This window comes from Stegostoma tigrinum, chromosome 17 (genome assembly GCF_030684315.1).
Source record: "Stegostoma tigrinum isolate sSteTig4 chromosome 17, sSteTig4.hap1, whole genome shotgun sequence".
NCBI lineage: Eukaryota > Metazoa > Chordata > Chondrichthyes > Orectolobiformes > Stegostomatidae > Stegostoma > Stegostoma tigrinum.
This window is the reverse complement of record NC_081370.1, coordinates 58,389,863-58,406,708: the sequence shown is the minus strand read 5'-3', so window position 1 is coordinate 58,406,708 and position 16,846 is coordinate 58,389,863. Positions and strand designations below refer to the sequence as shown.

The 16,846-nt window shown below is 42.7% G+C and overlaps 1 protein-coding gene across 6 annotated transcripts in view; it reads left to right on the top strand.

The window, feature by feature from the left end:
* LOC125459556 (protein kinase C-binding protein NELL1-like) overlaps positions 1-16,846 on the top strand; it is an 858,388-nt gene that overhangs the window by 160,982 nt on the left and 680,560 nt on the right. For 4 of the 6 annotated variants that reach the window (XM_059652179.1, XM_059652176.1, XM_059652181.1 and 1 more), the window contains one exon: positions 1,644-1,728. In XM_059652179.1, coding sequence (XP_059508162.1) covers positions 1,644-1,728 — 85 coding nt within the window. The remainder of the gene's footprint in view (positions 1-1,643; positions 1,729-16,846) is intronic. The other 2 variants (XM_059652180.1, XM_059652175.1) reach the window with 1 other exon arrangement.

Sequence of the window (16,846 nt, the reverse complement as noted above, 5' to 3'; positions counted from 1 at the left end):
GTGTTCATCCAGCCTCACATTTTGTTGTCTTGGATTCTCCAGCATCTGCAGTTCCCATTATCTCTCACATCGCCATGGGCCCTGGTTCAGTTCTCGCCTCAGGCAACTGTCTGTTTGGAGTTTGCACACTCTTCCTGTGGCTGCGTGAGTTTGCTCCAGTTTCCTCCCACCGTCCTAAGATGTGCAGGTTAGGCAGATTGGCCATGCTAAATTTCCCATAGTGCCCAGTGATGTTCAGGTTAGGTGGGTTAGACAAGGGAAATGCAGGCGTAGGGGTGTGGGTGGGATGCCCTTCAGTTGGGTGGTGTGGACTTTTTGAGCTGAACAACCTGTTTGCACCCTGCAGTGTTTCTATGATGATAAGCCAGCTCTCTTATTTTTGGAACCAACCTAACGAACCTCCTCTGCAGCCCATCCAGTGTGAGTACATCCTTTCTCAAGTAAGGAGACCAAAACTGTTCACAGTACTTCAGATGTGGCCTCACCAGCACCCTATACAGCTGCAGCATAACCTCCTTGTTTTTAAATTCCATCCTTCTGGCAATGAAGGGCAATATTCCATTTGCCTTCTGAATTACCTGCTGCACCTGCAAATCAACCTTCTGTGATTCATGCACAAGGACACCCAGGTCCCTCTGCACAGCAGCGTGCTGCAATTTTTCGCCATTTAAATAATAGTCTGCGTTGCTGTTTTTCCTTCCAAGATGATGACCTTAAATTTCTCAACATTGTATTTCATCTTCCAGATCCTTGCCCACTCGCTTAACCATGCCAAAGTTAATTTTTTTGCCAGATTATGAAACATTTGGATGCAATTGTAGCTAATTATTTTCACAGCTATCACCAGAAGTAAAGCCTAGAGCTTTGGTCAACTTGATTTCAAGCAAGCCTTTGATTAAAATAAAAATTGTGATTTATATTTTTGCCCCTGTTGGAGGAATCTATACAAGAACATTTGTGATTTTCTAAACAAATGAAGGGCACTACTCCTTTTTCAATTTCAGTGTTATTCAATTCACCCAAAAAAATGCATTATTTTAACTAAATTATGAGCAAGTTTAATTTGTGTGGATAAGTAGCTTTTCAGAAAATTTTTATCAAAAAGTGCATCTGATTGCAATTGCAAATCTACTCACCAAGCCAGTGGAAAAATTAACTGCTTTTCAAGTTTGAAAAGTGTAAGCACAACCGTATAGTTTTCACTTAAATAGTTTGCATGGGGGTGAGAACACAGTGTAACTCACAAAAACATCGCTGACTGCACTCTTTCGATGAATCACACCAAGAGCTGTATGGAGATAATGTGGGAATACAGGTTCATGAAATGCATACTTTTGTGCAGGCTTGCCACAAGTTCCAAGGTGACAAGAAAAGGCTTTTTTAGTCATTGCCATGGAGATCAAGAGCACCTATACTTGAAAGAGTGTACTGTCATATTATGCCTGTCAATATTACTTTGCATTGTTTGTGAAGGTGATGCAAAGCAAGTTAAGTCAGCCTGCCATCACCATGGTAACTAAAAAAAACACATGCTTTTAGTTAATTTGCATGATTTATATTAGGGTCGTAAGCATTGAGCTCCATGTATTCTGCCACTTGCCAGATTCTCACCCTTGCATCTTGTTTTATTTTTGTCTTTTTGGAGCATGCCCAACTTGCAGCGACTTCCTTAACCTGGTGCAAGGCATCATGGACCTCCAGGAGCTTCTTGCAAAAATGACGACAAAAGTGAGTTTTACCATGGAATGCAGTCGAGCCCTTTAATAGGACTTTGAACTTTGAGACATTGGCTCCAAATTGTGTCTTGGCGTTCTGTTGCATAATTTAGCCAGCAGCTGGGCTCTGTTAATTGTCATGTTCAAGTAGAGGGTTTGCAATTTGTCATTGTGGATAGTAAAGGTTTAGGGTATCAGTGATCTCTTTGTTATGTGGAAATTGAACCAATGACCATGTTCTGGATTTGTAATCCAAATTTTCAGGCCCGCTCCCCGTGTGATGTAATCTGGTTTCTCTAGTCCAACTGTCAGATTTAATTTAAAAAATCATAGAATCACACAGGATGGAAACAGACCCTTTGGTCCAAATTGTCCGTGCAAACCAGATATCCTAAATTAATCTAGCCCCATTTGCCAGAATTTGGCCCATATCCCTCTGAACCTTCTCTATTCATGTATCCATTCAGATGCCTTTTAAATGTCATAATTGTACCAGCCTCCAACACAGGAAGCTCTCACCCTTCAACACCAACAACCTCCTTGTAAATCTTTTTCAAAACCTTTCAAGTTTAAAAACATCTTTCCTAGCAGCATTGAATGCAGTACTCCAAATATCGCCTAACTAATGTCTTGTCAGTTAGCAACATAACATCCCAGCTCCTACACTCATAATAGACAAATGGGAGGCTGGAAGTACACAAAGTCAGACAGCATCTGGAGGAAAGGAACAGTCAATGTTTTGGGTAGAACCGTTCTTCAGGACTCATGTCTGCGTGGATTATAGTAAATGTTGGCTCATAGACTGGCAGCAGAAGCAGAAACAGAGTGGTTAAGAAAGTGGGGGCAGGTGTCTGAGATAGACCAAGTGAATTCGAGGGCAGGGTGAAAGTTGTTAGCGAAGTTGATGAACTGCTCCAGTTTAGCCGCGGTGCAAGATGCAGCATAGATACAGTCATCGAAGTAACGAGTGAAGAGTTGGGGAACAGTACTGGTGTATGTACTGAACAGGGACATAACCTACAAACAGGCAGGCGTAGCTGGGACTCATGTGAGTGGCCATGGCAATCCCTTAGATTTGGAGAAAGTGCAAGAAATTGGAGGAACAGTTTTTGAGGGTGAGGACTAGTTCAGTGAGGTGGAGGAGGATATTGGTGCGGGGGCGGGGGGTTACTGGCTAGGTCTGTTGGAGAGGAACAAACTGAGGGCCTGTAGGCTGTCCTTGTTGGGTATGGGCATGTACAGGGATTACAACTCCAAAATAAAAATGAAGTACTGGGGGACAGGGAACTGGAAGTTTCCAAAGAGGGGGAGGGAGTGGCTTGTGTCCCAGATATAGGTGGGGAGTGCCTGGACCAAGGGGGAGAGAAGAGTCCCGATGAAAGGTAATACATGTAATGCTGACTGCTCCTTTCCTCCAGGTGCTTCCTCTGTTCTTCCAGCCTCTTGTTTGTCCATCTGATTCCAGCATTTGCGTTTCTTTTAATCCCCTGTATTCAATGCACTGACTAATAAAGGCGTGTATCAAATGCCTTCTTCAGTATCCTATCTACCTGTGACTGTACCATCAAGGAATTATGAACCTCGGCCCCAAGGTCTGTTTGTTCAGCATTCAACCCTACCATTAAGTCTGTAAGTCCTGCCCTGATTCGCCTTTCCAAAATGCAACACTTCACATTTATCTAAACTAAATTTCACCTGCCACTCCTCATCCCAATGACACATCTGATCAAGGTGCTATAGAGTAAGTCAACATTCAAGTATGCACATCAATGTGTGTTAGTGTTCTGATAAAAGGATATCAAGAGAGTTTTACCATTGGCCAATCAGCCCCTTAAACCTGTCCCACCATTCGATTAGATCATTCAGTGATTTGTATCTTAACCCTTCAATTGCATACCCACGAATATCTTTGGTTTAAAAAAAACTACAAATCTCGATTTTATAAGGTTCAATTGATCTGTTTTTGAAAGCATTTTCAGCAGCAGAAAGTTCCAAGTTTGCACTATTCTTTGTGATGAATGTCTTCATGAAGCTATGCTCAATGGTTTTACCTCTTCCATGAATGACAGTGAATTTTAGATCAGTTCTTGTTAAGCTAAGAGGTTAGGAGTATGGGCCAAAGGCAGATGTATGGAGTTCAGCCACAGATCAGCTAAGATCTTATTGAATGGCAGAACAGGCTTGAGGGGCTGAATGGCCTACTCCTGTTTCAATGTTCGTCTTATATTTATGTCTGCTTTATTAAGCTGGCATCTTTGTCAGCAGGTCTATCTATCCCATTAATTCCTTTAACAGTCTCAAACATCTCACTTTGATCACCCCTTGCACAAACATTAATCATCAGACTCGAAAAATGTTGAATAGTTAATTGGTACTTCAGCATTCTGCATCTCTTATCCACATAGTGATGGTTAACTTAAATGGAACTTGACAAGAATGATGCAGAGAGAGCTTGACAGCTTTAATTGTCTTACCTTACCTTGGAGATATGCTTTAAAAATTTTAAAAAGTTGACGAAACTAACAGGGATCAGATTCAATGTTGCAGCGTGACACATTGCAGAGAATTATGATTCATTTCTTTAGAGTTGAGAATTCCTTCAGTAGAACAAAATTTGTTTTAATGGTGACACTGATCTTTTCACAAATTGAAATCAGGACGCAGGTCAGCCTTAGTCTGATCTCTTCAAGCAAATGGAATTTTCTGGCCAAGAAAAATCAATATTAAACAAATTAACAGAACCGTGACACTTTTTGTGATTTTATTTTAAGAGGAGAAATTCCACCTATAACCCATTCACAATTCTGAAAGGTTTCCTAGTGAAATAATTTTGAATACAAAGGGAAAGTATTCAGCCCATGGCTTCCATTATTATAACCATAGCAAAGTATTGCAAATGCTGGAATAAAAACAGAAAGTGCTGGGGATCTCACTTGCTGTGGAGAGAGAGAGAGACATTGGTTTGAATGTTCTTGAAATTTAACTGTGTACCTTTTTTTGTTGAGTTTTGCAGAGAGTTTATTTCCACGAGACCTAATGAGTTTTCTTGTACTATTGTCTTGAATTTGCCTCATTAATCTATTAGTATACCATGCTCGCCAATGCGAGCCCAATCTTCCGCTCCATATCATTAGAAATGCTCACCACTGCTAGGGAATTCTGACTATCCAGTTCCCAGCAGTTTGGAGTAACCCTAAACAGTTGGAGACAGTTTCCTCTGATGTAGCAGACAGGGTGAAATTGATGCCCCCTGTTTGTGGACAAGGGCCTGTGGGTCCTGGCAATTGGGTGATACAGCAGAAGGCTAATCTCTTCCCCCAGGGCTAGCTGAACATAGCATGGCAGAAGAATTCTCAGCCTGGTCTAAGGTTGTCACCTGGCTCAGAGCAGCCTTAATCTTCAAGAGAAAAGTGCAGCAACATCACAAGAGGTTCAGCGACTTTCTCTGCCCTGCCAGGGTATGTGACACCAGCTTCACTCTGTGCTACTTTCTACTCACTCTCTCTCTTACTTGGCCAACAACTCATCAAGGCTCATGCTCTACCACTCTTGTTATTGCATGCAACATCTGCTCTCACTCTCTGTCATCCACTGCAAACTCTCAGCAGCACTGACCCCTGCTGCCCCCAGTGTTGTCTTCTCATTTGCTCATGACACCTTCCCACCTTTCTTGTACTGACAGCTGTGCCACCCACTTTCATGTTACTCAGGTTTCTCTCATTCTGGGAGAAAAACAGTCCATTTTAGGGGCTGAAAGAGCCAGGGAAGATGGTGAGGTGCCTGATATTTGGCTCCTCTTCCTCTACAAGGAGATGATCTTGAACATCGCTGGAGTGGGACCGGTCCTCAGGATATCCAGAAGCATCCATGCTCCGTCAACCAAGTAAGAATTATTGTCCATTGCTGTGCTACTGTCCCATTGCCCACACTCTATACTATAAACCTGCCCAAATGTTGACATTCTTTCCTTTGTCTCTAGCAGGTCCCTGCAGCATTATTATGGGCTCTGTAATCAGGAAGATGATGCTGCCATATATGATAGCCTCTGCCCCTGAAGATAACAGCGTGGAACTGTCTGAGGAAGCACCAGCCAGACTGCCCCTTGCACCCTTCACCAGCTCAGAAACTGGCGCCTTGTTTGGTGTATTGGCTAGATTAGAGTTGGGACCTCTGGCTGGGGACACAGCAGCATCTCTACAGTTGGTCAAGGAAGAGGTACCCCAGGTGACTGGCACTCGGAGGACGGCTAGAGACCAGCCACCTGCTTAGCCCCAGGCAGGAGTGGACCCCCTGATGTTGCCAGTTTATGATTTTGTTGGTTTGCAAAAGCAGACGCAGGAGCAGCAGGCAGGTCTGTCGGGAAGACTGACACAAAGGCTGCGGCCGGCAGCAATGAGGTTGGGGATCCTGATGCCACAGGCACTTGACTGTCTCTCTGCCTCCGTGGACAGGTTGGCAGCTGCCATGGTCCACCACCCTCACGGTCTACTGGGGAGATGTACGGATTGGCACTCCATTACTGTAGCCTTTGGGGCTCAATTCTAAGCACAAGGTGACAGTAGGGAATGAAGCGCCTTGACTTCATTCCAGGTGCCCCTTCCTCACAAGAGTGAGGATGGTACCAGTGGGCACCCAACTGGAGGGGGAACCACACAACTGTTTCCCCTGCCCCCAGCAGAGTTCTTGTTCATGACTCTTTACATGTGCCTCCTGTCTCCACCCTACCTGCTATCCTCAACTCTGTAGGAGGGTGCACCTACCCCTGAGCAGGTCACCCTCAGCGTGTCTGGGCTTACCTGACCAAAGCTCTGAGGCCAATGGACTCCATTGTAGAGCAGGCTCCTTTCACTCCAGAATCTGGGACTGCACAGAGATATAGTGGGAAGCAGAGAGTGTAGATCTTCTGAGGGGACGTAGGTGAAGTCTCACGGTAAATACATCGTCACAGTTTTTAAGTATAATTCACAATTCATCATCAGCCCAGTGCCTGTTTGTCAGTTTAGCTGCATTCACAACATTGAAGCTGGAGAGCCTAACCATCCTCAGTGCTACGTGATGTTTTATTGCCTAAAGTGAGGGGTGAGCAATTTCTGCACCGGGGATTGGGCACTCAAATGGTACTTCCTACAATTGCAATGAGGGTGAAGCTTTCTCAATTGCAAGACCCTGCTTGTATGTCACATCCATGAGTGGCGTTGATTCCTGATGCTGTATGATGTGGTCAAGAGTGTTGGGTCAAGGACTCGGACTCCGCACAGCAGGTTAATGCCTAAGATTCACAACCAGGATTCAATGCTCACCAGTGCATTTCCACTTCAGTATGTGGGGCGTCTGTGTGATGCTGTCAGGTTTGCAAGGTTTCACCTGATGTGAAATGAAAGTTCCCTCCCTCACAGAAGGGAACCCTGACACTGCTACTCCAGGTGTGGTCGCAGCCATTTTCATCTCCAGTCAGCATGTCCTACATCCAGCACAATGGAAGTCAACAGTGATTGCCCCTCAACGAGTGAATCTTAGGCTCAGCCACTTGATGAATCCCTGAATTTACACATTCTTATTCTTGGTAATCCCCCCCCCATCAATTACATTGGCTTTGAACTTCCCCACATTCCCTCTGAGGGAAACGCCCCCTTGCCTCTGCCAACCGGATGACCCCTCCTTCTGAAACTATGACACTTCATTCTTTCCCCTCCATGTTAGGATTTAAAATTATTTCTAGGCCCTGGTCTAAAACATAGATATAAATAATTCACCATCCCTGTAAGGTACAATGATTCAAGTGAGCGTGAGGAACTGAGTTCCACATCTCGACAAATCCATCTGGTCCCTAAAGGTATCCACTCTCTGACCATCACTTTGAAATTGAAATCACTCTGATGTTGAGCTGCCAGGGAGGTTTGAAAGGCCACATTTACTGCGCGGTGGTATATGCCCCGGGAAAAACTGGTTCTTTTTGGAGTGTTGCCTCCTTGTGTGTTTGCATGTTTCACACCGATGTTGGTCAGGGAAGGATTGCAACTTCTTTCTAAGACCCTTTAAATTGGGACGTAACCCAAAAAGTCACAGGATATTATTAATTAACTTTATACTTCTAGCTTAATTCACTCTGACAATACATTATAAACATTTAAAAGGCTGTGATAATGATAGGATGCAATTCTCGAAGAAAAATTTATGTGCACTATCAACTCAAGATCAGTAATGTTTTATGAGCAGGTACCCATGCAGTTGAATCTAAATGCACATTAACAGTTTAAACTCTTGTGAAACTGCCCAGCATAATATACAAGAGTTGAACAGTGTGGGTAATAAATTCTGCCCATTTTGACTTAACTGGCAATGTCTACTTTGTTTCAAATCACCTGATCATTGTCGGTCTGTTAGTAGTTGTTAGACATTGTACTGTGGCATTATGTTTTCCACACCCACATCCAAAGGACTGAGTTTTACATTTTCAGGGAAGACAATGGCCCCTTGTTAATCCAGAGACCCCAGCTAATGTTCTGCTGACCTGGGTTCAATTCCTGCTCTTGGTGGAATTTGAATCCAATTAAAAAAATTTGGCACTAGGAGTCTAATGATGACCATGAATCCATTGACAGTGGGGAAAAAAATGTCTGATCCTAAAGGAAATCTGTCGTTCTCACCTGGTCTGGCCTACCTTTTGCTCCAGGCCCACACCAAAGAATCCCTGCAGTGTGGAAACAGCCCAACAAGTCCACACTGACCCTCTGAAGAGCATCCCACTCAGATTCACTGCCCTATCCCTGTAACCCTGCATTTCCCATTGCTGATCCACCTAACCTACACATCCTTGGACACAATGGAAAATTTCGCATGGCCAAACCACCTAACCTGTACATCCTTGGACTGTGGGAGGAAGCCAGTGCACCCAGAGGAAATCCACGCAGAATTGGGGAGACTGTGCAAACTGTACACTGACAGTGATCCCAGAGTGGATTCAAACCCAGGACCCAGGTGTTGTGAGGCAGTACTGCTAACCACTGAGCTACCGTGCTGCCCTAGCAATGTGAATTGACTCTTAACTGCCCTCTGAGCAATTAGGTATGGGAAATAAATGCTGCTTAAGCCAGTGACACCCACATCCCATGAACCAATTACATAAAAAGTATGTTGTATGCCTCGAATGAAAAAAATTAAGGTACCTGCTACAATTTACCTGCACCCCCTTCATCTGCCAGTTCTTTGATTTAACATATTGCTATGTTCTTAGTTTGATTCAAAACTCATTTGGAGTACAGCGTCCAGAGAGATATACCAGCTGTAGGAGCAAAAATGTCAAGATAGTGGTTGGGGCCAGCAGAGAGTTGTGTGTAATGTGGGAATGTAATCCAACTTTTAGCAATGAATGTAATCTAATTGTGGGATTGAAATGATTAGAAGCTGTTCATGCAGAACCTTTTACATTAATGATTTCTTCAGCACTGAATAATAATTAGGCAAATAAAATTTCTGTACATGAGGTGCTACAATTCTGGTTATAAATCTGATCTTGAAATTTAAAAATGCATATTGATATATTGGAGCAAATCCACAGAAATGGAGCTGATATTTTTATCTTGGCACACTGTTCCTTTTGTTGCATTTTTGAATGCTTGAGATCTCTGGATTAATTATGTGGAAAACAGATTCCAACTTTTATTTTCGACACCAATTTACACAGTGCCCTTAAGATGAAAAATGACCCATATTTCTTGACAGAGGTGTATGAAATAAAATGCTTGTGAGTTGCAACAAAAAGGAGTAATAGTCAAAAACATGGTCAAAGAATTTTCAGAGGATGATAAAGGAGGAGAAAAGGTGTTATATTGAATGTTTTGGGTGTGGTTGAAAGAATGATGAGCAACAGAATGCAATAGAGGAGGTACAGCACAACAAGCCACAGACAGAGAGAGACAGATTGTGTAAGGAGATCAATGAAAATAGTTTGTGAAATTGTAGTTGATTCTCAAATGGATTTTAATTTTAAAAGATAAATTTCTGGCTTTGGATTTTCTGGCTCATGCTGTTCAGTCGAGGGTGAGGGTAGTTTTTGTTTTAAATTCATTTTTAAAATTGCTTTCTGGGACATAGGTGACACTCTCTGGGCCTGCATTTATTGCCCATCCCGAGTTGCCCCTGAGAGGGTGGAGTTGAGCTGCCCACTTACTGTGGGCAGACCGTCAATGCCTTAAGGCAGGAGAAGGCCAGAAGTCTCACAACACCTGGTTACAATCCAACAAATTTATTTGAAACCACAAACTTCCAGAGCGCTGCTCCTTCACCCGGTGACTTCAGGATTTAATACATGATGGGATATAACTTTTGGAAATGAGTTCAACATAGGAACAAGAGTGGGTCATTTAGCCCATTGAATGGTGGAGTGGACTCAATCAGACGATGGCTGCTCATCTACGTCAATACCGCTTCCCCACGCTATTTACATTTCCCTTTTCACATGCTCAGTGACTGAGCTTCTACAGCAATTTTTGGAATTTTCTACCCTCTGAGTGAAGAAATTCCTCTTTGTCTTAAGTTTCTGAAATCTGAAGAGTTGGACATTGGCAATTAAATCAGGTGCTTGCTGTTCTGGGCAGGGCAGCTTTCTTGTGCTGAAGCAAGGCGAGAGAAATATTTAAGTAGTGATTTTAAAGAGTGAGAAGGGATGGAAAGACTTGGGAGAAGCAAGGATCTTCACTCTTGTTTGCCAGAGATGAGAAAGAATTTCTTTTCTGAGGTTTGTGGGCCTTTGCTGCAGAGAGCTGAGTGTAGAGACATAGAATCCCTAAAGTATGGACTCAGGCCATTCGGCCTATTCAGTCCACAAGGACCCTTCAAAGAGTAAGACCCCCCCCCACCCATATCCCTATAACCCTACATTTCCCATGGCTAACCACCTCGCCTGCATATCCCTGGACACTATGGGCTGTTTAGTATGGCCAATCCACCTAAACTGCACATCTTTGAACTGTGGGAGGAAACCCACGGAGAATGTGTAAACTCCACACAGACAATTACCCGAGACTGGAATCAAACCTCGATCCCTAGCACCTTGAGGCAGCAGTGCTCACCACCGAGCCACGATGCCACTCTAGTGGACTCTTTCAGTATATTTAAGGCTGTGATAGATTGATTCTTGATCAAGCGTCATGGGGAAAATGGATATGACGAATGTCTGATTTGCTGTGATCCCATTGAATGACAGAACAGGCTTGAGGGGCCGAACAGCCTACTCCTGCCCCAATTCCTTGTAGTTTCTTTTTAATATTAAACTGGTTTTAACCTTAATAATAATTATTTTCTTGCCTAAAAGTAATATCCAACTCTTCAGTGAATTAAAAATTGCCAGTGTGGTAAACTGGAATGCAACTGTCTTGAAAGAGTTAAGCCCTGCAGTCAACTTTGCTGGTCCCTCAGACCCCACAGCCTTTTTAAGCAAGATTTTCCACGAGTTTTCATTTCCAAATGAATAAATTGGACTCAAGGTGGTTCAATTTATTTTGTGATTAACCTTAACAAATGTTTCAAACGTACATGCAGCACTCCTATTTCACATTCTATAGGCAGCTGCTGTCTGGTGATTGGATTAATGCTTTGAGCTCTAATTTGTCGCTCCATTTTCCAAATATGCAAAAACTTCAGAGGAATAGTTTTCCTGGTGCTTTTCACTTATTGCAATTGCCCAGAGCAGAATCAGAAAATTATAAAGGCTACCGTAACGTTTTCTCTTTCTTTATTAACATTCCAGGAGCCACAAATTGGAAACCACTGGTTATAATTCCATTTTTGTTCTGACTGAGAACACACCAGTTTTACAACGAATTCTGCCCGTTTGTAGACCAGACCAGCCACAATCTTATTGAATGGAAGAACTGCCTTGAGGGATATGATAGCTGCTTCTTGCTTCAGATCCATGCCTTTGTCTGTAATTTGCATACCGCATGATTCTTTTTCTCATTTCTTTGTGTAGTTTGGGGCTGCAAATTAGTGATTTGTAGTTTTGCGCTGTCAATTTCATCCAAGCATGTGCCCCCCTCCCCCCCAACTTCACCCTGACCCCTTCACTGTGACTGCTTACTCCTATCACCTTATAAAGGATGTAAAACCTGAGAAAAACCACCATACACCACGGAAACAGCCCATGCCAACCATAATCCCAAACTGAACCAGTCCTAGCTGCCTGCCTGCCTACCCTGGTCCATTTCCCTCAAATCTTTCCTCCTCATGCACTTATCCAGAAGTCTTTTAAACATAGCACAGTTCCACCACTGCCTCTGGAAATTCATTCCACACACGTGCTGTACATTTCTATGGTGAACCTCTCTCTGTGTAAAAAACAAATTGCCACTCATAGCTTTTTTTACAGCTTTTTCTTCTGATATATTTTGCATATTCAAATCTCCTGCATGGTCTAAGTAACTCCTCAAAATATTTGTTTTTATTCATTCACGGGATGAGGGTGTCACTGGCTGTGCCAGCAATTATTGCCCATCCCTAGTTGCCCTTGAGAAGGTGAGCTGCCTTCTGACCCCACTGCCCATGTGCTGTAGGTAGAACCACAATTCTGTTAAGGAATGAATTCCAGAATTTTGACCCAGCACCGCCGAAGGAACAGCGATAAATTTCCAAGCCAGCATGGTAAGTGAGTTGGATGGGAACTCGCAGGGTGTTCCCATGTATCTGCTGCCCTTGCCCTTCTCCATGGAAGTCCTTGTGTGTTTGTAGGGTGCTGTCTGAGGATCTTTGAATTTATGCTGTGCATCTTATAAGTGATACACGCTGCTGCTGCACACCGTTGGTGGTGAAGAGGTGCCGTTATTTGTGGATGGTCCACACTGCTGCTACTAATCATAAGTGGTAGAGGAAGTGAATGTTTGTGGGTGTGGTAACAGTCAACTGGGTTGCTTTGTCCTGTATGGTGCTAATCTACTTGTGTTTTTGGAGCTGCACTCATCCGGGCAAACAGGGAGTATTCCATAACACTCCGACTTGTGCCTTGGAAATGATGGACAGACTTTAGAGAGTCAGGACATGAGTTACTCATTACAGGAATTCCTAGCCTCTGACGTGCTTTTGTAGCCACGAGTCCAATGCAGTTTCGGGTCATTGGGTAATTTCCCAGCATGTTGACAGTGAGGGATTCAGCAACGGTGATGCCCTTCAGTGTCAAGGGAAATGGTTAGCATTGGTCTTGCTGGGGATGGTCATTGCTGAGCAATTGAGTGTTGTGAATGTCCCATGCCACTTCTCAATCCAAGTCCACATCTTGTTGCGTTTGTACACTGTCTGCTTCAGCATCTGCAGATAGTGCTGAACCTTGTGCAATTACTGGCAAACATCCCCACTTTTGGAAGGAATAGCATTGATGAAGCTGCTGAAGATACCAGGGCCTCATAAGTTCAGCAACTGCTGCCAGTTGGTTGGCCTGTGATTAAAAAGCTAAGACTATAATCTTTGAAGTTTGGAAGAACGAAAAGTGACTGCTTTGAAACTATACAGAAAGCACTGAAAGATTGTTTCTGCTGGGACGGGGTGTGGTGGGGATAATCTTGGGATGAAGAGCAAATCACTCAGGGCTGAGATTAGAAGTAATTATTTCACAGAAAGGGTTGTGAATCTTTGGAATTCTCTTGCCCCAAGGGATTGTGGATGCTTCATCATTAAATACAGCAAAGTTTGGGATAGAAGGTGATAGGTATAGCTCATTAACAAAAATATCTGGAATTAAGAATCTACTGATGACCATGAATCCATTGTTGATTGTTCATAAATGTTCTTTAGGAAAAGAAATCACCATCCTTACCTGATCCAACCTACATGTGACTCCAGACCCACAGCAATGTGGTTGACTCTGAGCTGACCTCTGGGCAATTAGGGATGGACAATGAATGGTGCCTGGCCAGTGACATCCACATCCTGTTAATGAATGAAGAAAAAAAAAGTGGCCAAAAAAAATGGAGGGATGTGCGGGAAAGGGATTAGGATTTTGATGACTCATGATCATAATGGCAGAGCAGGCTTGAGGGGCCAAATGTCCTAATCTGCCACTGGTGTACAATCTGGGAAGAGCAAGTAACTGGGTGTTGTAAACAAAGAAGCTACCTTTGGACATATAGTCATGACCAAAGACTGTAGGAGGGCCAACCCGAGTGGAAAAGCAGAGAGGAGGGGGCAGAAGCTGAGAATGCACTGTCAGGGGAAATCAGTAGGGTAAAGAAGCTGCCAAATGTGGCAACCAGCAGACAAGTCCTAATACTCAGAATTATCTGCCTTTGTACAGTTAGAAGGAAGAGCCATACTGTACTCAAAACATTCACTCCATTTCTCTCCTACAGATATTGCCAGACCGTGTAAGTTTCTTCAACAATTCCTGTGCTCATTTCACATTTACAGCATCCACAGTACTTTGCTGTTATTTTAGTGAGTAATGGTCTCATTTCAAAGCCTGTATCTTCACTTGTAGATAAATAATATTCTGATAGTAAAATGGGATATGAAATTTTAATGTTGTATTGCCTGATTGTTTGAAACCTATCATAGACTAAAATGATGTTGCAAATAGAACTATATTGACCTTAAAATGGCTGCCATAATCACCTGACCCTAGGTTGAACCAATTCCAGGAGACCAATGTGTAGTAAATCCAACCACCCACACTGAAAATGCTGTTTTATCTAAAGACATCAAAATGAGGCAATTGATTCAGTGTTAAATAATTCGCATTGCTGTTTTAATTCACGCTTGTGAAATGATTTCTTATATTGGGAGATGAATGTTTGTTTCCTTGGCAGTTTGGAAAGACAATGGAGCCAGACTTGTAGATATATAAGCAAACTACATTTCAGTAGCTCCTTCTAAGCAGCAGAACAGAGAGAAGAAAAAAAAAAGATTATTGTAGCAAATTATTTGAAGTCTCTCTCACTCCCTGTTTCTCTCATCATCTTGGAAGACTGTTAAACTGATTATTGCCATGTATCTCTTTGTTCTCCTTTTTAAACTTAATACCTGTGCTTTTGTACGTGCTTGATGTTGCATTTTTCTTGTTTTTTTTTCAGAGTTAGGAGGGAACAACATTTTACTTTTACTCAGCAGAACCATTATAACTGGTTCCTTGATTTTGATCTGGTCATCGATATTTTGAATTGGTGCGTGATTATGGTTGCATGTTAAAGTAATTTTGACTACTCCTGTGGGAGTTAAAAAGTGCGGGGCTGTATCACCCTTACCTACCCATAGCACTCAACATATTGATTGTGTGGATTTTGCTGTGCTCTCTCTGAATGGAAGCGTTGCAGACTGATTTGCGTTTCCAGCGATGTGCTATTGTGGGAGAGAAGTGCTGGCTAATTGGAGCTAAGATGGCATACTGACCCAGTTTTCAGAGGAAATAATACATCCTGACTCATCCTATCAAACAATATGAGAATCTTTCACGGATCAGTTCAGTTTCCTCTTAACCTTCACCACTCTTTGACCATGCTAGGCATTAAAAAAAGTGCAATGCAGTGCACTTCCCCTATTTTCAGCAAAAAAGGTAGAAATTCTATAAAAACAAAAGTGGTGATAAAACTGTATAAGTGCTGCGCTTGTTCCTGCAGCATTGGTAAGTTCTATCATTCAATGTCCTCTGAATTTGCAATTAATCTATTTTAACCCCAAAGGTTTTGTTAGAGACTTTGAAGGGCAAAATGTGATTTCTGCTCATAATGTAATATCTGTTGTTATGAAGATGCTCCATATTTAATCATTTATGTGGAGTTGAGTTTCAAGGATCGTGGAGATGCCTGGCTTTTATTTTAATGATGGGGAGGTGCTGATGTTGGACTGGGATGGGCAAGGCCGGAAGGTGCACAGCCTGAGGTTATAGTCTGACAGGTTTATTCGAAATCACAAGTATTTTCAAATAAATCTGTTGCAGTCACCTGGTGTTGTGTGATTTTTCACTTATTATTTTAATAAAACATCAATGTAAAGATACATTAGACCTTATATTTAAATCATGCGTTTCTTAGGAACTGTGTACTTCCAGATGATTAATTACTTGAATTCCCTTCAATGAAAGCACCTGTCTGCTTTATGACTGGGATATATAGCTGCTCTGTTTGAATATTGCAGGCTTGGCTTTTGAGTTTGGATTTTCAGTTGAGGGAAATCTGAGACAGAACGAGCAGCTCAGCTCGCGCCTCCTGTTTCTGAAATATCTTTCGGGTGTTTTCGGTGTGTCACACCTCACTGGAATAGCATACTGCAAATTCTTCCTCCCCACTCTTTCTGGCTCTGTCACAAAAGTTAAAAATGTTTGTCAAACTGCCCCATGTCAGATAGACTCAGATAGACTAATGACAAACGTTGACCAATTTCTGCACTTCCAGAGAAACTACTGTTGATTCTAAATAAATAGATGATAACCACAGGTAAACAAGAATGAACTGTTGATATATAACTCTACGAATTAAACTTCTAATCACTCTTCTAAAACTACCCAGCACCTACCTCCACTCCCCCACACAAACAAAAAAAAATGGTGTTATGGCTAGAGAGAGAAAAACCAGGGGAAAAAGTTCAATGATCCTAGCCCATAGGGTATGCTGGGATGATCCTTTTTTTTGCCAAGATTTTCTTTTGTCCAATCTCTCTTCTTTAGATTCCCTTCAGTTCTTCACAGGTGCTGCAGACTATTAGTTCATTAAATACAAAACCTCATAATTACTGCAGCTTTCAATAACTGATGACAGAAACCTTTCTTCAGTAGTTTCGGAATTTAACTGGTGAGACAGACACACCATCTGCCCCTCACGGCAGTCCAAAGGCTTTTGACACTAGTGTGTACGCCCACAAGCTGTTCAGCTGGCCGGGAACCAATCAGATAGTTATTGTCGGGCTGATGGCCTTTGTCATTCTCAACTGGTCACAACTCCAAAATTTAATCAGCAGTCTGTAGCGATTGCAATGAGGTCAGCCAGGTGAACCTCATAGAATACAAGTTCCCTGATTGGTCCAGATTAACAGCCCCAATCAGGGAGCCCTGGCAGACAGGTATAAACAGGAGCGTCAGACATTCAGTCACTTTGAGAGCCGGCTCTGAGGGAATCGGATCAGTGTCAAGGACTTCCCACCTGTTGAGAAAGTGT